The sequence below is a fragment of the Nicotiana sylvestris genome, chromosome 3 (genome assembly GCF_000393655.2).
Source record: "Nicotiana sylvestris chromosome 3, ASM39365v2, whole genome shotgun sequence".
NCBI lineage: Eukaryota > Viridiplantae > Streptophyta > Magnoliopsida > Solanales > Solanaceae > Nicotiana > Nicotiana sylvestris.
In genome coordinates this window covers 138,299,262-138,322,352 of record NC_091059.1, presented here as the reverse complement: position 1 = coordinate 138,322,352, position 23,091 = coordinate 138,299,262, and the positions used below count along the sequence as shown (strand labels likewise).

At 37.8% G+C, this 23,091-nt stretch overlaps 1 protein-coding gene across 1 annotated transcript; it reads left to right on the top strand.

Moving 5' to 3' along the window:
* Nucleotides 1–8,161: 8,161 nt before the first annotated feature.
* Nucleotides 8,162–8,981, top strand: LOC104229914 (uncharacterized). The gene is made up of 2 exons (XM_070169881.1): nucleotides 8,162–8,452; nucleotides 8,580–8,981. Exons 1-2 carry the CDS (start codon nucleotides 8,162–8,164, stop codon nucleotides 8,979–8,981), a joined length of 693 nt encoding a protein of 230 aa, XP_070025982.1.
* The last annotated feature ends 14,110 nt before the right edge of the window (nucleotides 8,982–23,091 follow it).

Genomic DNA, 23,091 nt, shown 5'->3' with positions numbered 1-23,091 from the left:
ACAAGCGTTCCTACTAGGGATCCGGCATGAGGCTGAATTATTCTAAGTTTAAAAGCCTGGGTATACCCGAGCGGACTACTCGAGTCGAGGGGGGCTACGTACCGGGAACCAAAAGGTTATCCGGCTTTGTAACTTGTCCAAGCCTCTTTCTTATTTAAAGGTATGACACTAACGGAAAGAGGAGTCACGCTAGCGTGCACATCCCCGGAAATGAGAAGAGAAGGGTTTCGTAACTGTTTATATACAATTCAAATAATATCAAAGCGATAAAAAGCGACATTTAGCACATTAGGCCTAAACATGCAATAAAAATTAGATAAAAAATAAAAGCCAATTATAACAATTATTCTAAGCTCGAATTCTTGAACCCTGAACCGAAGTTCTAGGTTTTGAATCCCCAACGGAGTCGCCAGAGCTGTCACACCTCCTTTTTCTACCACCCGAGAGGGCGATATAAGGGAGTTCTTCCAATTTAAGTGACATTATTCGAAATGAGACTTTTTTTAGAGTCGGCACTTAGAATAGTTTATTTGGTGTCCCAAGTCACCGGTTTATTTTAAAAACCCAAGTCGAGGAAATTTGACTTTATTTAAAAATCTGCGAACCAAAAGTTCTAGATAAGGAATTCTATTAACCCGTGAGAAGGTGTTAGGCATTCCCGGGTTCCGTAGTTCTAGCATGGTCACTTAAACTATTAATTGGCTTATTATCCGATTTACTACACGTTTTAAACCTATTGTGCATTTTTAATTTTATAAATCGCTTTTAATAATTATTGTTATATATTGTGAATCATGTCACAGGAACCATACCCACGATCTACAACATGTTTAATTTTTAAAAATTAAATTGTGGCCGGGCCACATAAATGTACCCCCGAATTTTAGTAATTTAAGCGTCACGACTACGTCACGGGAACCGTACCCGTAACTATGAAAATTATTTAATTAACGCGCCTAAAATAAACTACAATATTTGATTAAGGCGTAATTTTGAAGTGTACCTAAAGATGTGATTATATCAGTAAACTATTCTACATCATGTAGCTAGGTGTAAAGGTACAATTCTACATGAGGTACTTATTTGAATTAGATGTGGCAACTTTATTTATTATATGCCAAACATGCCCAGATTTTGAAGTTTGGGGCCTGACAAGGGTTGAGTCCAAATGGACTCTAACCCAAGACATATATTGTCTATTATTCAAACAGCTAAATTAATTCTAAAAGAACTTGCGCCTGACTTAATTCAGATGAATCTGGCCTAAATAAATTATTAAACATTCAATCAATTTGAACATAATGGATTCAAGAAGATTTGGGCCTACTAAATAACTCTGGCCCAATATCCCTTTGTGGACAAATAAATAAATTTAATAATAAGTCCAAGTGAACTCTAGCCCAACACATATTTGAAGGAACTTAAAATTAACATTAGTCATGACAATATGCAAAATTTTACCTATATCTTGTTTATCTTTAAAACAGAAAAAAAGGGTTTTGAATAAATTGAAATCTGTTAAATATTGGACAATCTTCCTACTAATTTGCTTAAATCTTTATTTTTGAAATGCTGATTTTGAAGCTTATTTGTATTTCAAAAAAAAAATAATCTTGAAGCGTAAATGTTATTGATCAACTCATTTTGTTTTAGTAAAAAATCAGAACACAAATTCATCGACCAAATTGGCTTTAGGCCTGAAAATGTATTATGGTTATCACTTAGTTATTTTGTAAAAAATCTGATTTTTATAACTTTAAGCTAATAATAATCCAGCATTATTTAATTATTAAAAATAGTGTGGTAAATTGCTAATCTATTAAGCTGGTTTGACACACAAGGAAATGCAGTAAAATTATTAAATTTTTGCTAACTGAATAACCAAACTGCCTATTGCTATTCTAACAGAATTTCTGGAAAGTGATTTATGTGATACTACTACATATGAATAGACAAATTTTATAAATATATGAATCTTTAAGCAGATTCTGTAATTTTAAGAATACTTTTAAACTAATACATTTACCTAAAACATTGTAAACAAATTTACAACATAACAAACAAACAAGCTTCAAACTAACATGGTTCATGCAATATTCAAACTAACTGCAGATTTATCAACAAATTCCCATCATGATTCAGCAAAAGAATGAAACTTTACACTTTTTTGTTGAGAAAAGTACCTTGACAACAGCAAGAAAACAAACAGAAAGAAAATAGTTCTCTGAAAAGTTGAGTGAGAAACAGCAACAAACCCAAACAGAAAACCAAAACCAGCTTCCAATAACCCAGAAATCCAAAAGATAGTAAGAAAAACCAGTAGGAGTTCTTTTCTAATAGTGAAAGAAAGAGACTCCAAAATAGTACAGAATCAGTGTATTTTTTTAGGTCTAAAATGTATATCTAGCTCTTTGTATAATAAAAAAAAGGAGTGTATTTATAGAACGCGAAGGCGAAAAGGGATCAGTATTAAGGTCTAAAGAATCTGTCAAAATTCCCTATAAATTAGGGAAAATGGCGTCTTCTTTACAGTAATGTACAGCTGTCCAATTTCTAGTACCTTCCTTATCTCAGAAAATGGACAAGTGTCCTATTTTCGAATGTTTTTTGGATCTTATCCTTTTCCTTACTCAGCATTGGGACAATTGTCCCTATTTTAGAAAGTCCTAGCACTTTCTGAATGATTTTTAGAATTTAGGTTTCCAAAATTGACCCTTAAGGGTCTTGGAATTACCTCAAAATCGGATCAGTTTCGGGCCTGAGCCAGATGACTCTTGGGCTCTTAAACTTTAATAAAGCTATGAGCCTGTCCATTTAGCCAAGCCCAATTTTAACACGAAAATAAATAAATAAATAATAACAAAGCTATGAGACTGTGAATTTAGCCGGACCCAAAAAATTAACAACAATAATAAATATGAAACATTAAGGAAGAAATGAAGCACTTTTTTATTATATATTTTTACTTTTTTTAATTGATTTTTGATTAATACGTCTAATTAATTAATTAACAAATAAAATAACAACTACATAATAAAATAATATAAAACTAATATAATGATTATACTAACTTTACTTATATTTTAACTAGTTCCGGTTTTAACTAATTAATTACTTATTACGGAAATAACTAAACATGATAATTAACAAAAATAAATACAAAATGCGTTAAAAATAAATAACAGAAATAAATAAATAAAAAAACAGAATGAGTGAATAAATGAAAAACAGAATAAAATGCGGGAAAAAAAATAACAGAAAATAAATGCGGAAATTTACGAAATAAAAAAATGCGTAAATGACGGAAATAAATAACAAATGCGTAAATAAAATTACAAAATTAAAAGGGTCTAATCATAAAAAGGCCCTCACGCCAAGACTCCCATCTTGGATCTAAGATCCTTGATAGAAGATCTTGACCGGAGGATTTTTTAACGGCTAAAAAAACGGAAAAGTGGTAGATTTAGAGTTTTGGCCTTTTTAGATCCAAGATGTACGGATTTTGGTTGAGTGTTTGGGGATTTGGTCGGTAGGATAAGCTTTAGGAGGATGAGAGGAGTGTATGGTATGAGTTTGAGGGGTTTTGGAGTTCCACCGCCGCCTTGGACGATTTCCGACGGCGGAGTTGTGGTGGTGGGAGGGTTTCGGCCACTTTTTGGTTTTAGGGGGGGGTTGTTTTTTTTTTTATGGATTTAGGTTGTGGGGTGAGGTAAATTTGAAGAAGAGGAGAAAATTGAAGTTATTTTGAAGTTTTTTGGAGGTCGGCCGCCGCCGGTGGAGAAAAGTGGCGGCGCCGGGAGAAGGGAGAGAAGGGGGACGGCTAGGGTTTTGGGTTTTAGAGACATTGGATCTTGTTGGAGATCAATAGCCAAGATTAAAAGGGGGGAAGATGGGTTGGGATCAAATTTTCAAGGTTTTTGGGCTTGAGGTGTCTTGGGTTAAATTAGGATTGGGCTAGTTTAGGAAGAAATGGCCTAATTCGGTCAAAAACCTTTTTTAAAAATTTTGTAAAGACTAATTAATTTAAATAAACCTTAAAATAAATCCTAAATTATCTTTATTTGTAAAATTTAACTAATTATCTATATATAATAATTATAAAAATTACTTGATCCTAAATTAGAAGAGAAAAAATCAATAATCTAAAAATTAAAAGGTAAAAAATGTAAAATGAGTCATTTTTTGATTTTCAACTTTAATAAAATAAATAATTAACTAATTAATCCTAAAACTCTAAAAAATCTAAATACAATGCATGGTATTTTTGACATTTTTATGATTTTTAATAAATATTAAACGTGCACAAAATGCAAACAATTAATAAAAATCCTACAAAAATTCCTATAAAATGGCAAATAATTGTGAAAAAATGTATTTTCTTGGATTTTATAGGATTATTTCATATGGGACAAAAATCACATGCTCACATTACCTTTGGAAGCTTCAGACCAGTATGAGGAGCAAAGCGAGCTCTTTAGGACAACAAGCACCCCAAGTGTTGTCCGCATCAACACCTGTTTTCGGATCTTCATCCTCAAAAGGAGCAAGATCTTCCACAAACGCACCTGAAGGAGGAAGCGATGTTGCTGAAAAGATCAAGAAAACTTTTGCTCTGCTTGACCTCTCCGGATCCAAGCACTCTACTGTGAAGGAAGATGATGATACTTCAAGTGATGGATCCTCCCCACTTACACCACAGAGCGTGAGCCAATCAAGGATCAATCTGTGTGAAAATCCATGCTACTTTTTGTCGTCCACGACGATCATGCAAGCCATGGTGACAAACCCTTCATATGTGGAGGAGCAGTTGGCAAATTTGATGGAAGCAATCGCTGGCTTGACCAAATGCATACAAAATCAAGAGGCTAGAATTGACAAGCTAACAGACAGGGTGTGAATCTTGACGGAAGAAGAATCCACCCATGCACCCGGCAAGCTCTCAGAAGTTCTAGAGAGTAGCTCTCCCCCAAGACAAGTAGCATCCACTAAGGCTATCCCTGTCTCATCTGAAGGAATGATTCCAATCGATCAACTGAAGGAGTTCATTGAAGGAACCATTAAGAACAAATATGAAGTTGCCGCCAAATCCTCCCTTACATATGCAAAGTCATACACTGCAAGGGTCGATATGTTGAAGATGCCTGCTGGCTATCAACCTCCAAAGTTTCAACAGTTTGATAGTAAAGGTAACCCAAAACACCATGTCGCGCACTTCGTGGAGACATGCAATAATGCTGGGACTTATGGAGATTACCTCATCAAGCAGTTTGTTCACTCGCTAAAACGAAATGCTTTTGACTGGTACACAGACCTCGGCGCTGGATCTATCGATAGATGGGATCAACTAGAGCAAAAGTTCCTCAATCACTTTTATAGTATGAGACGTACTGTGAGTATGATAGAACTTACAAATACTCGTCAACAAAAGGGGGAACCAGTTATCGACTTTATCAATCGTTAGAGGAATGCAAGCCTAAACTGCAAAGATAGGCTTAGTGAAGCTTCAGGCATAGAGATGTGCATCCAAGGCATGCATTGGGGATTGTACTACATCTTGCAAGGTATCAAGCCTGGCACATTTGATGAACTTATAACTCGTGCCCATGACATGGAATTGAGCATGGCCTCTACTGGAAATGAAAGGTTGCCCATCTATGAACCTCGCTAAGGGAATGACAAGCAAGAAGTCAGGAAGTGGGGCAAGTTTGTACCCAAGTCTGAAAGCAAAGAAGCTATGAATGTCAACACGTCACCTGTGAAGTTCATGGCGAAGGTGAGCAAGAAGCAGAGTATAAAATCCACTTCTTTTCAAGATAAGCCAAGTGGAAAGTTGACTATAAAAGAAATGCAAGAGAAAGAGTACCCATTTCTGGATTCTGACGTGCCAACCATTTTTGAAGAACTCCTCGAGTTAAATCTTATTGAGCATCCGAAGATGAAGCGACCAAATGAAGCTGGGAAAACAAATGACCCAAATTACTGCAAATATCACCGACTTGTAAGCCACCCTCTGGAGAAATACTTTGTCTTCAAGGACAAAGTCACGGACTTAGCTCTCGAAAATAAGATAGTACTTGAATATAAGAAAGCAAGAGCAAACCAAGTCTCTATCACCTTTGGCTCATTCAGTCCGGATGAATAGACCACGTAAAATAAGCCTTCTGTCTTTGATCGACTTGGAAAATCGCCTGTGAGGACCTCCGTGTTTGAAAGATTGGGTCCATTAAAGAAGGTGAAGAAGTTTCGGAGAAATTTTCAAAGCATAAGAACACCCGCTTCACCCAAAATCCAGGAGATCTCTAAGGATTTCCAAAGTTTGGTTCCTTCTATAATGAGGCGACAAACAAAACTTGTGGTTTCATGTAAAAAGTACTAAAGGTAAAGCCATATACTGAGGTCTAAACTAAGGAACATGACGAAGATGAAGAAAGTGTGGGTTCTTCGTATCATGTTACTGTACAAGTTGAGAATAATGTTCCATCTTCAATGGAAGATAATGCAGAATTGGAGGATGTTTCGCCGTGGTATCACATATCCTTAAACGATGGGGACCCTCAAGAAGATGAAGATGCAAAAGATGCTCCACCTGAACTTGAAGAAGGAGTGAAGACGACAGTTTATTCCTTAAAAGAAGTTAACCTTGGCACCGATGAAGAACAAAGACCCACCTACCTAAGTGATTTACTAGAAGCTGATGAAGAGAGCACTTATATTGAGTTACTCAAGGAGTTCAGGGATGTCTTTGCTTGGAGTTACAAAGAGATTCCTTGCTTGGACGCGAAAGTAGCAGTCCATCACCTTGTAGTAAAAAATGGTGCTCTCCCTTTTAAACAAGCTCAAAGGTGTTTTAGGCTGGACTTGGTTCCTTTGATTGAAACCGAAGTTAACAAACTCATCGAAGATGGTTTTATTCGTGAAGTTAAATACCCAACATGGGTTTCAAGTATTGTCCCTATAAGGAAGAAAAATTTCCAGATTCAAGTGTGCGTTGACTTTAGGGATCTTAACAATGCGTATCCGAAAGATGAGTTCCCGCTTCCCATTCCAGAACTGATGATCGATGCTACTACTGGGTACGAGGCAATGTAATTTATGGACGGTTCATCAGGCTATAACCAAATTCGCATGAAGCCAAAAGATGAAGAGCTTACTGCATTCCGTACCCCTAAGGGTATTTATTGCTACACGGTAATGCCTTTTGGCTTGAAAAATGCTGGTGCTACTTACCAAAGGGCTATATAGAATATTTTTGACGATCTTCTCCACAAGAATGTCTAATGCTATGTTGACGACTTGGTGGTAAAATCAGGAGAGAAAGGTGACCACTTGAAAGACTTGAGAATGGTGTTTGAGTTGCTCTAGAGGTTCCAACTTAGGATGAATCCATTGAAATGCGCCTTTGGAGTTACTTCCGGAAATTTCCTTGGTTTCATTGTTCGACATCGAGGGATTGAAATTTATCAAGCCCAAGTAGATGCAATCTTGAAAATTCCTGAGCCTCGAGACATTCACGAATTGAAAAGTCTGCAGGGAAAGTTAGCATACCCTAGGAGATTCATCTCGAACCTAGCTGAGAGGTGTCAACCATTCAGTCGCCTTATGAAGAAAGGTGTTCCTTTCAAATGGGACCAAGCGTGTAATATTGCCTTTGAGAGCATTAAATCCTACTTGATGAAGACTCCAATTTTAGTAGCCCCTATACCTGGAAAGCCATTGATACTATACATTGCGGCACAAAAAAGGTCTATTGGAGCACTATTGGCCCAAAAAAATAGTGAAGGGAAAGAATACTCTCTTTACTACTTGAGTAGGATGATGACACCAAACGAGCTGAATTATTCGCCAATTGAAAAGTTGTGTTTTGCGCTAGTCTTCTCAATTCAAAAGTTGAAGCACTACTTTCAAGCTCATGTTGTTCGTCTTTTTTCTAAGGCAAATTTCCATCAAGTTCGTGATGTCAAAACTTGTTCTTAGTGATCGACTAGCGAGATGGTACCTCTAATTTCAATACTTCGAGATTTTCTACATCCCTCAAAAGGCTGTAAAAGGATAAGTATTGACAGACTTCTTGGCAGATCATCCGATACCTAATGACTGGGAGCTAACTAACGAACTACCTGATGAAGATGCAATGGTCGTTGAAGTTCAACCTCCATGAAAGATGTACTTTGATAGTGCTGCACATCGTGGAGGAGCTGGTGCTGGTGTGGTATTTGTCACTTCTCAAGGTGAACTTCTGCCGTACTCTTTTACGTTGACGCAACTCTGCTCTAACAATATTGCTGAGTATCAAGCACTAATACTTGGGCTCGAAATGGCTGTTGAAATGAAATGGTTGCAGTTGCAAGTCTTTGGTGACTCTCAGTTAGTGGTCAATAAGATTTTAGGTAGTTACGAGGTCAAGAAGCTTGAACTACGCTCATATCAAGATTACGCTAAAAAAATTAATGAGGTGGCTCGGTGATGTGACTATTCAGCATGTGCCAAGGAAAAAAAACAAGAAGGCGGATGTTTTAGCTGCCCTAGCTTAATCGTTAACCCTGCCTGATCAAGCGCAAGTTACTATCTGCCAAAAATAGGTAGTACCGCCGCCAAATGAGGCTGAAGGTGAAGAAAATGAACTCAATCATCTTGTTGCTGTTTTTGAAGTCGAGAAAGAAGAATGGCGACAACCAATTATCGATTACTTGTGCTATGGGATACTTCCAAAAAATCCGCGGAGAAGAACTAAAATCCGTCATCGTGTACCTCGCTTCCTTTACTACAAAGATACCCTATACAAAAGATCATTCGAGGGAGTACTCTTGCGATGCTTAGGGGAAGATGACGCACTCCAAGCTTTGCAAGAAGCGCATTCTGGGGTATGTGGGTCACATCAGTCTGGGCCAAAGCTCCACTTCCATATAAAAAGGATGAGATATTATTGGCCAACGATGGTAAAAGATTGCTTGGACTACACTCGAAGATGCAAGGCTTGTTAATTCCATGCGAATTTTATTCATCAACCTCCTGAAGTGTTGCACCCGACTATTGCATCCTGGCCGTTTGATGCTTGGGGATTGGATGTTGTTGGACCACTACCAAAGTCTTCTGGCGGGCACCTATACATCTTGGTTGCAACTGACTACTTCTCAAAATGGACTGAAGTTGTTGCTCTTAAGAAGGTAAAAAAGGAAAATGTTGCAAGTTTCATCTGAGTAAACATCATCTATCGCTTTGGCATTCCTCGTTACATAATAACGGATAACACAAGCCGTTCGACAATAGGTTGATGAACAAGATTTGTGAGCACTTTGGCTTCAAGCAACGTAACTCTTCGATGTACAACGCCACCGCTAATGGTCTAGCTGAGGCATTCAACAAAACTCTATGCAACTTGTTAAAGAAAGTCATCTCCAAATCCAAACGATATTGGAACGACCGTATGGAAGAAGCTCTATAGGAATATAGGACGACCCACTGCACGCCAACACAGGCCACTCCTTATTCACTCATTTATGGAGTCGAAACTGTCTTGCCACTTGAGCGTCAAATACCTTCGTTACGACTGGCTATTCAAGAAGGGATCACCGATGAAGAAAAGGCCCGACTTTGATTAGCAGAGTTGGAGGCTCTTGATGAGAAGAGGTTGGAAGCTCAACAGAGTCTTGAATGTTATCAAGCTCGATTGTCTCGCGCCTTCAATAGAAGAGTTCGCCCGAGATCCTTTCAAGTAGGAGATCAAGTCCTTGTCGTACGAAGACCCATAATTACTTCCCATAAGCCTATAGGGAAGTTCACTTCAAAATGGGATGTGCCATATGTCGTACAAGAAGTTTACTCAAGTGGGGCTTACAAGTTGGTTGATACAGATGGCATGAGAATCGGCCCTAAGAATGGCAAGTTTTTAAAGAAGTATTATCCTTGAAGTTACAACGCTCCTTGATGCATGAGCCTAAACTGCATGTTCCTACACTCCTGGCCCGCATGAGTCTAAACTGTGTACGACCCACAAAAAAAAAAGAGTCTTCTAGGTTGAAAACCTCGAAAGAGGCGGCCTAGGCAAAAGTTAGGACATAAAAAAATAAAAAAATAAAAAAAATCACCCATTCTAAACTACGGTATGACTTGATCCTCTTCACCGAGGTACGTAGGTAGCTTACAGTTTCATTCTGGATTCAGTCGCATGATTTCAAAAGATACATAGTGCCCCAATTGTTGTCCGAGTGAAGTATGAAAGGAATGTAAAATCAAGCTAAAAAGCCATCCTCCTGTTACGCTTTGGATCCCATTTGATTTAAGGGGGGCAAGCTGTTATGGTAAAATGGTGTCTTCACTAAAATAAGGACAATATTTGCATCAAAGTTTGGGGATTCGCTATGTCTTCATGTTCGCATAACCTTCAAGTTTGTTGGTCTTCAAATCCGCTCACTACCCTAAAAAAAAGGGTAGAGTGAAAATCGCAATCTTGAAAGAGAGCATGGAAAAGTAGAAAAAAAAATCACAACAGATGTAAAAAAAAGGGGATACCTGTGTCGGACTTTTTCTAAAGGTTTCGTTACGAACTTTTAAAAGTGTTCATCTCGAACTTTTAAAGGTATTCGAATTTTTAAAGGTTTTCGTTGCAAACTTTTGAAGGTGTTCGTCTCGAGCTTTTAAAGGCATTCAGATTTTTAAGGTTTTCGTTCTGAACTTTTAAAAGGCATATGTTTCGAATTTTTAAAAGTGCTCGTCTTGAACTTTTAAAAGTGCTCGTGGCAAACTTTGTCCCCACTGTTGACTTTTAAGGATTTCTACCACGAGCTTTTTTTGGGTCTTTTCCACGAACTTTTAAACGTCTTCATCGCGTGCTCTTAAGAGTCTTCACTGCGAGCTTTTAAAGGTCTTCATTGTGAACTTTTAAAGATCTTGACCACAAGCTTTTAAGGATCTTTGCACGAACTTTAATTTTATGGGTCTTTGCCGCAAATTTTAAAGGTATTCATCACGGGCTTTTATGGGCTTCGCCGCAAATTTTTAAGTTCTTCATTGCGAACTTTTGAGGATCTTCGCCACGAATTTTAAAGGTCTTCATCGTTTGCTTTTAAAGTCTTCACCGCAATCTTTTAAAGGTGTTCGCTGTGAACTTTTAAAGATCTTGACCACGAGCTTTTAAGGATCATTGCACGAACTTTTATGGGTCTTCGCCATAAATTTTAAAGATCTTCATCGCGAACTTTTAAAGGTATTCGTCTTCAACTTTTAAAGTACTTCGAAGTTTGATGAAGTTACTTTTAAAAAGAAAAAAAAGAGACACTTGAAAAAAGAAAAGACAATTGAGTAGAAAAAGAAGAAAGCGCAAGAGAAGAAGAAGAAATTACCTTCGCATTGATGCTTCCGAATCGTTAAAGGTTGACTCAATACGTCTTGCAAACACAGCAGTTGATGGTTGCGAGAGGGGTATAGTGCTATATATATAGTTAGCGAATGATGATTGTCAAGTGAAGTTATCTCGGTGTGGGATAGAAAAATTCACTGGTAAGACGGTTGAAGCTAGAGTTCTCCTAATTGAATTCAATTTGGACAGAATGACGAGTCACTGTAAGGATAGGATTCCTTTCTATGTCCTTCTCATGTAGTATTTGTCTCCTTACTGGAAATGACAAAGGTGGAAATGACAAAGGTGGAAATGACAAAGGTCTAAGTTTGCACCATATTGTTAACTCACGTGAGTCACTAGGTGAATTCTGTTATTTTACCTTGGAAAAGGTGATCATAGTCATGGCAATTAAAGCTCTATTGTTACGTAAACAAATCTCCTTGAAATTTGAGATCAGAAGTTACGTAAATTTGAGATTGTTACGTGAATCTTTCTAAAGAAAATGAAAGATTTCTTTAGTCTGGTAGCTTTGGCATTTCTAAGAAAAAAATTACGTTTTAAAGTCAAGTGCTTAAACTATTTAATGTTTACTTCAAGACTTTGTCTTTGGAATTCTAACGTGCCTGCACCCGAGCCAGTCTTGAAATATGTGGCATTTGTAGGCATATTAGTTTTATTGCAATTAAATTCGTAAAATTATTTGGACTATATTTTAAATTAAAAATATATTAGTTCAAATAAATTTATTGGGTTAATATAATTGGATTAGTTATATAGTATATATGGATTAAATAAATAAATCTTAATCCATTGGGCTAGCCCATTTAATTGGGCTACAAATGATGAGCCCACTTTATTAGGCCCAATATATCATCTTCCTAGAGGCCCAGTTTGGTGCCACGTGTCAAATGATGTGGCACACCAACTCAAGCAGAAGAGCCAATAGGACCATGCCACATGTCAAAATGGCAAGGCATGCCAAGTCACATTAAAAGGCTAATGAAATCACACCACGTGTGCAAGTGGCATGTTCTGGCCAATCAAATGTGGCCATGTCACACTTCACTTTGATTGGTCGGAAAAAGTTTGTTCTTATCACAACTCCTCCATTCCACAACTATAAATAGGGGTCTTCATAACTCAGAAAAGTCACCAGAAGTTATAACAAGAAGTAAGAGAGAGCTCGTGGATAAAGTGTTGCAGATTTCTCTAAAATCTACAAGCATTCAAGTGATTAAAAGATCAAGCCAAAGATTCAAGAACAAGCTGCAAGCCCTTGAATTAAAAATACGTCAAGATCAAGATCAGGCCACAAGTACTTGGATTAAAATAGAATAAAATTCAAGATTAAGCTCAAAAACTCTTTTATTTACTGTTGAAAAGAAGAATTAGAGGATTCATAGAGATTGTAACACTCAAATATTCGAAATAAAATACTACGATTGTTGTGATATTTTCGGTCTTGATTTTATTTTCTCAACGCAAATTTATTGTCTGCACTAATCATCGAACACGTTAATAATATCGCAATCAAATTGAAATGACCCTTAATTGAATTATTCCCCGCTGTTTATCCCGTACACCTCCATAAAAGTAGTAAATAAGTTGCAATTGTTATGAAATACATATTTATATGGATGTCCACTAATCAAATATAACTTCCATTACTCTTCTCCATTATGTAGATAACCTCCACTACTTCTCACCATTATTGTTGTAACTCCCACACCTTCATAACCTATCCATGATCTTCCTCAATGATCTCAAATGCTTAATGGCATACTTATGAAATTCTTTTGGTATACCTCTATGTTGTACTATAAATAGAGGATGAGAACTCATTTTGTAATACACTTGAAAACATTGAAGAAATAAGAATCTCTCCTCTCTTTCTCTACATTCTTGTCTATTTGCTTGTTTTATATTATTACTTTGAGCTAAGTTTTGTAACACGTTATCAGCACGAATTGTTTATTTCATAATCTTCTATTTCAAGATTATGTGGTAGGTGTTCTTTAATTTCTATGGCTTTGGCCATTCCATTTTGGCGGCAAGATAACTTTATTTTAATTTTTCTTCATAATGGTAAGGGTTTATACAATTGAACTAGACACAAATATTAAATTTTATGTTCTTTTAATCCTAAGAAATTAAATCTAATATGAAGTTGACCATTAGTAAGTTTTTTTTTTGACTTCATTCATCACAGTGGTGTTTCTAGTGTTCTGCAGAAATATATGGTATCTTGATATCAGAATGCTTAATAGTACATAAAGCTGATGATTAAAAGAAATGGCTTAGCGCAAAATTATAGCAATAATTGTGAAGTGGTAATATTTTAAATGGTTCCAGTCTATTATGACATTGAATAAGGGTAAGATAATGGGTTCAAATCCCAGCGCACTATACGGGTAAGATATCGGGTTCGAGTCTTGGTGCACCATGACAGTAAGAGTTGGGTTCGAGTCCCAATTCATTATGGCCTAACATGCATTTATATGGGTAAGACATTGGGTTTGAGTCCCAATGCACCATATTGATGATATAGTAATGACTAAAGAAAAAAAATGTATTTTTCATGAAAATGCATGAAACTTGTCCCACTTGATTTGCACCATTCTTGAAGTGAATGTGGTAGCGGTGCATAATAAGTCTAATGAAGACAAGTGGTAGACTAATTGATCAAATAATAATAGTCATCATTATGGTAATTGTAAAAATGAGAACAATAAAGGTTCTCAAAATATTCCTTCAAAATGTGAAGGTGATGTTTTCCATCAAATTGGTTTGAAAAAATATATAAAGCACGTCACGATAATTATACTCCATTCTTTGAAGAAAATGTGACTTGTGATGAGCATTGAGAATGCATATTCATTCCTGAAGGTGAATGTAACAATATTTGATAAAAATTATGCATAAGAATGTGCTTATGCATGGTTGGATAAATACCACAACTCACCTCTAAGGGAGGTTTGAGATTACAATTTGGTTACATGAATATGTCATCGGTCGCGTACATGTGGTACGCCAAAAATATTTTGCCATGCCTTATAAAAAGTTATTAAAGGCAAAAGTAAAGCAAAAACTGATTTTGCTTATGATGATTGACCATGACTATAATAATTTAATTTTTTCCATGAAAGAGACATTTACCATATGGATGGTGAGAAAAAAAGTGTACAAAATTAATTAAGAGCTCCAGAAAAGCTAATTTGTTACTACCCGAATAAATAAAATTGTACATGACATTGATATTGTAGTAAGATTCAAAAGGAATTTTTGAGTTTCAAATATATTAGCCAAAGTGGTTGGCGTATTGAGACTATAAATGAAAGGAAGATTGAATATCTTCATATTACTATAATCATACCGGGTAAATATGAAAGGTTACCCGACTTTTCTTCTATTTGTACTACACATGTATAAGCATGATGATGGAATCACATGCCACAAGTAAACAAGAGGTTTACTGAAACAAATATTAGTTGGCATGATCGGTTGGCCATCCCGATTTATTGATGCGAAAAATGATTGAGAATTCTCATTGGCATATATTGATGAAAAAGAAGATTCTTCAAGAATTCTCTTGTGTTGTTTTTTCTCACGATATACCAGTTAAGGTTGGGATTGAATCTCTTGATATCTGGAACGAATAAAAGGTGATATATATGTATGGGCCCAATCACCTGCCATGTGGACCGTTTACTATTATATGATTTTGATAGATGTATCTATTGTATGGTTACATGTGCGTTTGTTATCAACTTGCAATTTGTTTTTTGCAAGATTACTTGCTCAAATTGTTAGAGCATAGTTCCAGAATATATATTATGATAATTTATCTGGATAATACTGGTTTAAATCCATGTTGGTTTAACAGAAATTGTATGCCTCCAATTAAGCTAAACCATTGGTTATGAGAACAAAACTCTTAAATAGAAATTTGGGATGAGGTGTATTATTTAAGATACATCAACTCTTGTACGCATCTTGCCAACAAGTTATGATAAATTTTCCATATCACAATTTGTTCAGGGTCAAGAATCAAATATTCCTATCTAGAAATATGGATGTGCTATATGATTTAATTGTGCTGCCACAATGCACAAAGATGAATTCCCAAAGAAGGATGAGAAATGTGCTGGTGATCCCGACATTAGGGGGAGAAAATGGGTAGCTAAAAAAAGTGATACGTGAAATGAATTATTATGAATACATCTGGATCCTCGTACAAGAAAATGTGAACTTGAAGTTCGAGTGATAATTCATTTCCAAAATATTGCCAGGCACATTGCTGACCTAAAGCTAAATGTCATATTCTAGCTGCTAATGCTCCAAATAGAATAACGTCCATGATGGACAGATATTATGGCACGCAAATACATAATAGACAAATCAGTTCCAAAGATAAAACTCCTTGAAGAAGGAGGGAGCACATGTTCAAGATGGTCATAATAAGGAGGCAAGTGCTTTATAAGAGAACCATGACATAACATTTTATAAGACCTCATGGAAAAGGTTCAGGTACCTAAAAATAATGAGATCTCGATAAGTTATGTCTTTATTGTGCGATGATGGAACCGATGTAAAATGATCGTCGACGATGTTGTTAATATAATGTAGCACTCAATATTATTAATATTTATGAGGATCTTAAGTTCAAATCTGTCATAAAATTTGGACAGATAAATAATTGGCCAAATGAAAAATATGCAATGAAAATTGACTTCATCTAAAAAATATGAAGTTAGACGAATAGTCCCAACAACTGAAAGTATAAAGGCTATATGGAGATATTGAAATATGATTAGTATTATATTGCAAAAGGAATCCTTGATATAGATTTGTTTATTCTAACAAATATTGTCAAGGTTTTATTTTTTATACAAATGCAGGGCATAGTTCGTTGTTCAAACAATCTATTTCCATGTGAGGGTAATGCCATATTATTATTCTAAAAGGCAGTTAATTGTTGATTCTTATTCAAGTCATGCTAAGATAAGCAACTGATAAAGCAAGCGACTCAATACACAACAGACGTGTGACTTTTCTTTGAAGAGGCGATTCTAATAATATTGAAGACGATGCTGCATGCACAGCTCAATTGAAAGAACGATATATTGAAGAAGACAAACTAAAGCACATGTAGCAAAATTTTCTTTGCAGAGACTGTCACACCTCCTTTTTCCGCGCCCGAGGGGGCGCAGGGGGAGTTTTTCCAATTAAAGGACAATCGAAACGGGATTTGTTTATTTATTTCAGAGTCGCCACTTGGGAGATTTAGGGTGTCCCAAGTCACCAATTTTAATCCCGAATCGAGGAAAATAATGACTCTATATTACAGTCTGCATACCAGAAATCCGGATAAGGAATTCTGTTAACCCGGGAGAAGGTGTTAGGCATTCCCGAGTTCCGTGGTTCTAGCACGGTCGCTCAACTGTTATATTCGGCTTATTTATCTGATTTTTAATACAATTATGAACCATGTGCAAATTTTATCTTTTAACCACTTTATTAATTATTATTATTAGGAATGTGAACGTCGCTTAAAACATGTCTTTGGACTGCGTCACATGAAATGCACCCACAATCCGGAACATATCTTATTTGACGTTTTGGGATTTGGATTTGGGTCACATGAAATGCACGCCCAAGTTTAAGAAAATAGATTATTAAACACGCGCCTAAAGAGACTATCGTGTTATTATTTTGGGAAGGCCACGAAATTCACTAAGCGGCCCTCCTGAATTCTAAGTAATTTAAAACGAATATTTACTGAGGGCCCCGCAATTTGTATTTTTTATTCGGCGAGGCTCATCTCATTCTTATTTTTAAAAGGATATCCTATAGCAACTACGTTTCTTGTCGTGTTCGTCTCTATCAATTGAAAGCAGTAGATAGTCCTAATTAATTACATGTTTGCGAATTGTTCGTAGCAACATTCAGAAAAGCTTGAAAATCCGAAATGAGGCTGCATGTGCAATCAGCCGAACAAATAATCATGGGCCCAAATCCAGCCCATGCGTGAAAGGCCAGACCTGGGCCACTGCTTGTCCGATGCGGACCTGCCCGGTCTGTTTTGACCTGGGCTCGACCTTTATGAGGTTGAGGCCCTGAATTTGTGCTCTTTATCTTAAAACATGATCTTAAGGGTTATACATGGCAATTTATTAGAAAGGAAAGAACCTATTTACAGTATACGGATTTCATGCTTGGACTATATCACAGGCTCATACTATACCATTGAACTAAGTAGGAGATACCACCAACTGCCTTGGGCATACTCTCATCATCAACCTATATGCACATTCTAGCATTCAACTACCATACATTGACATTTATAGGCATGAAGACTGTCTCTAGTACCCAGAACAAAATGTAAAAACTATTACACATTACATGAATATTTAATATAACAATCTATGTGCAAGAGTCATCCTTCAAGATTCTTCATTTTTGCATTCATACTCATTTTTCAATTACATTTCTTGACAGTGCATTGGTTGTGTACCTGGTATAGAGGACAAAGAAGACAGGGATGATCAGCTGGGCAGTATGCAGTAAACACAGCAACAGCAGATTCACAGCAACAACACAGCAACAACAACCAGCCAACAATGATGAAGCTCAACAAGGAGTCGAGCAAAAATATAAACAATCCCAGAAAAACAGAGTAGGAAATAACAGCCCAGAATGTTGAATGTAACAGCAACAGAAATCCAATGACCACAAGAAAGCTTGGCAAACGACAGAAAAGCAAAACCACAAAGACAACCTGATCCAACTGGACTCCTACGCAGTTTCTTCTAGACAATACTCATTCACAATGTTCTGAAATTTATTTCTGTTTTCCTTTTCAGTTTTCTTACTCCCCGAAATCTCTCAAGACTCAAAAATAATCCACCCCTTTCTAATGGAAGGTCTCCTCTTTTACAGCCTAACCTTAACACTTTACAGTCTGTTTTACAACTCAAAATTGCCCCCCCTCTGTTGTTTTTCCACTCACTTGTTTTAAATAACCAAGCTCCCATGAAATCCCTGACAGGCCCTCTCTCTTTTTGGTTGTTAAAGTGTACTGATCACTTGTTTATTTAACCAAAGTATGGGCAGTAGGAATATAATCTGACAGCACATGCTGTCCAATTATTTTAATCCCTTAAAGCTAACCATACACATGCTGCCCACGGTCCAAACCAAATGGCATTGTGTTTTAAAACCAAAATCTGAATCTGCCATTATAACCTTTCCCCTAGATGTTCTTTTAATTCAATTTGAACAAAATCAACAGGCAATACAATTCAGTTCCTAATGAGACTCAAATACGATCACAGCAGAAATAAGCAATACGAATCAAGTTGTTACCATTAACGATTGAAACTAATTGACGACATATATCGACTCGACTATATTAATCGTAACACATAACAATCAATCGTTCATATAAACAACACGTATAGAGTCCCGAATGACCTCAGACAAATTTGTTCAAACACTGGGAACTTATATGAATTAAACTCGTTTGACGATTAATCTAATTGATGAACACGTATATCACAGGGTATATTCAGAACACAAACAGAAGACAATTGGCCAAATAAAAAGGCCTTTAACAGAGATGGAAGAAATTCGAATGAAAAATAACAAAATGACAAACAAACACAACGAAATATGCTGACAACTTAATTAGAACTAAAACAAAAGAAAGGAAAACTTACCAAAAGAGTTTGAAATCAAAATGACCCAAATCTGACTCAACTTCGAACTCTTGAGGCCGAACAAACTTTAATCAGGGTGTTCTCACATGAGAACACCTTGATTAAGGTCTATTAGACCTCAAACCCTTGTCAAGACCGGCCGGATTCCCCAGGTGCATGTGTTTCAAGTTCTGGATTTTCAGATCTGGATTTTTAGGAGTTGTGGGTAGATTCGGACCAAACCAAGCTTGGTTTGGTCACGAGGAAGGTCAGGGGAGTGTCTGGTATGAAGATGGGGTGGTTTGGCATAGATCGAGTTTTGTCTCGAATCTTCAAATCCAGATTCGAGACGATAGGAGGTGATTCGAGGTTCGTGGTTAGTGGATTCGTGTTCAGGGTGGTTGGATGCTTTAGGGGTGTGAAGGGGGTGGTCACCGGCGTTCGTGCCGCCGGGTTTTGGTGGAAAGGAAACTAGGGCGGCATTAGGGTTTGGGGGTTTCAGGGTTCGGGGAAGGAGACGAGTGAGGGGTGGGGTTCGGATAGGGGGTGCGGGGTGAAGGGTCAAGTTTATATATGGAAGGGGAAGAGAGATTGGAGCCGTTAGATCAAGTGATCTGAACGGCTTAGATCTATTGGTGGGTAACAGGACGGGGTCGTTTGGTATGGGAACGGGGTCGTTTTGGTTTAGGTGAGGGGTTGGGTTAAACCGGCTAAATAGGTCGGGTCATGAGGGAGCCAGGGACCGTTGGATCAATGAGGTTGGACGGCTCAGATCAACTTGCCTGAAACGGCGTCGTTGAGGTGAGTTGGACAGCCTGATCTGGACCGTTCCTTTGAATCAGATCAACGGCTTCAAATGGGGACGCCGATACGACGTCGTTTGAGTCCGTGCTTGGGCAGGCTGGGTTTGGACTAGGTTGAGTGCTGGTTTGGGCCTGTTTTTGTTTCATTTATTTTGGGCCCAACCGATTTTCTTCCCTTTTTGTTTTTTCTAGTTTCATTTTTCTTTTTAAAAACAAAAAATAAAATAATAGACAATAAAATAATGAAATTAAAACTAAACAACAATGGAACATTTTAACACAATTATCACCAAATATTCAAGTAAGTTAAAAACCTAGAACAAACGATGCACACATATATATATTATTTTTTTGAATTTTCTTTTACTGACACATATTTTTGTATTTTTGTTTGATAATGACTAGATGCAAAATGGACAGACCCACAAATGACCAACAACACATGTTACGGAAAGATCGAAAAATTGTACAGCGAAACCATTTGTCACTATTTTTATTTTCTTTTGGAGCGATCGTCCGTGAGGCAAAAATCACGTGCTTACAGCTGCCCCTCTTTGCACGAAGACACGAAGGGTTTTCGCGCAAAGATAAGCGAGCGATTTTTGCCCGTCCGAATACTCCGTGTGAAGCATTTTTGAAAAAGATTTGACCGAACCTTTGCTTCAGAGGTTTCCTACATATCCTGGGCTGAAACAGGAATCAGGTCAATGTAGTTCGGGAAATTTTGGTAGCTGGGACTACCGTGTGACTGTAGTGTTTGCTGTTGTTGTGCGCTGTTGTATGCTGCTGTAGGATGCTACTGCTCAACCGATCTCCCTATTACATTGCTCTAAAAGGAAAACAAGAAGCTAAGTTAAACTGAGGATCCTGAAATTTCATCCATCTTCAACTTGTTCTTGTTGCCTTGCTTTCTTGTCGGCTAACGCTTTCCTCTGACGCCTTTATTTTGTGAACTTGGAGATGATGCTGGTCCTTCACCTTTTCTGAATGCCAGTTCTCATCACTTTGCTTGATTTGCTGGGGACACGGCTTTCTTCTTTAGATCTTCCAATGGTTTCTTCAGTGGTATGGCTTTTCATCAGAATTGTTATACTGGGCATGCTACAGCGCTCCCAAACTGCTTCTTTTGAGACGCATTCCCTTTTCCTTTTGAATCGCGCGCTTGCTTTGGCAGACTTCTGCTTCTTGGCGCTGGGGATTTTATTGTTTTTCCTGCTTGGGGCTCTCTGTTGTAATCTTCCGTCTTCAGGTGGGGCTACTGACTCCAAACTCTAGAGCTAAAAGTGTTCCCGCATTATACTGGTGGGCGACCTAGAACTTAAAAGTATTCCCGCATTATACTGGTGGGCGACCTAGAACTGAAATGTATTCTCGCATTATACTGGTGGGCGACCTAGAACTGAAATGTATTCCCGCATTATACTGGTGGGCGACCTAGAACTTAAATGTATTCCCGCATTATACTGGTGGGCGACCTAGAACTTAAAAGTATTCCCGCATTATACTGGTGGGCGACCTAGAACTTAAAATGTATTCCCGCATTATACTGGTGGGCGACCTAGAACTTAAAATGTATTCCCGCATTATACTGGTGGGCGACCTAGAACTTAAAAGTATTCCCGCATTATACTGGTGGGCGACCTAGAACTTAAAAAGTATTCCCGCATTATACTGGTGGGCGACCTAGAACTTAAATGTATTCCCGCATTATACTGGTGGGCGACCTAGAACTTAAAATGTATTCCCGCATTATACTGGTGGGCGACCTAGAACTTAAAAGTATTCCCGCATTATACTGGTGGGCGACCTAGAACTTAAAAAGTATTCCCGCATTATACTGGTGGGCGACCTAGAACTTAAAATGTATTCCCGCATTATACTGATGGGCGACCTAGAACTGAAATGTATTCCCGCATTATACTGGTGGGCGACCTAGAACTTAAAATGTATTCCCGCATTATACTGGTGGGCGACCTAGAACTTAAAATGTATTCCCGCATTATACTGGTGGGCGACCTAGAACTTAAAATGTATTCCCGCATTATACTGGTGGGCGACCTAGAACTTAAATGTATTCCCGCATTATACTGGTGGGCGACCTAGAACTTAAAAGTATTCCCGCATTATACTGGTGGGCGACCTAGAACTTAAAATGTATTCCCGCATTATACTGGTGGGCGACCTAGAACTTAAATGTATTGAAATTGTTTCCCCGTTCTTCCGAGAAAATTTTCGACAATCGGCAGAAAATTTTCTGCCCCGGTTTTTGGTGACTTCCATGGCGTTGCATCTTGCTGCCCTCATCAATCCTCTGTTCCCCTGCAACAGACAAAAGGATTTGGTCAGTTTTAATCGTGGTGGTAGAGGGTGCCTTTCTGGCGAGCAATTTTTCTCTCTTCCTCTTTTCTTGCTCTTTGTCCCCATAATTGGTTGGCGGGCAAAGTTGCCTGTTGGGGGTCTCTAGCCTGCTGGGGATTGGTTTTCAATTTATCCCCTTTTCTGCTTTCTTTTAAAACACATGATGTGGGAGTCTGCTTCTAACTCCCGAAACCACTCCCTTTTGGAGCTTACTTCTTCCAAAAATTTCCGGGCACAATCACTGCATTGCCTGGGACCGGCCCTTAAGACTGTTTGTATTATCCTGCATTGGGATGAATTCCCCTTCGGTTTCTGGTAGTAAGCTTTGAAAAATCCTTTCAAGACACATTTTAGGAAAAGAAATAAAGATATGGAAAAGAGAAAAACTTTCTGAACCAATATTTTGTGGGAGGAGACAATCCAAAGAACTTATCTGGAGGACACAACTGGTCCCCGTGATCATGACGTGCGCCATAGATTCCCGACCCAGTCTATTTGTATCAATCGATTTGTCCGATGGTCTGACTTGCTGGGGATGATAAATGGACGTTCATCTTGTTGCGAATGTGGTAGCTTTTGCTGCTCTATCTCGTCGCCTCATAGTGCCCTTCGAGGGGTTTTCACTAATGAGACTCTCTCCTTTCTCTCATCTCCCGGCGCCTTACGGTGCCTGTGAAGGTTTTCACCAATAAGACTCTCTCATTTCGTATCCCTCATCTTACATCGCCTCTCGGTGCCTGCGAAGGTTTTCACCGATGAGACTCTCTCATTTTATTTCTTTCGAGGATCCGGGGTGTTGTAGGTGCGACCCTCTCTTCCGGGGATTCTTTTGACTATCAACTCATTCCCAGTCTTACGATCCTTTTCTTTGCTGGGGATCAGTGTATTATTCTCG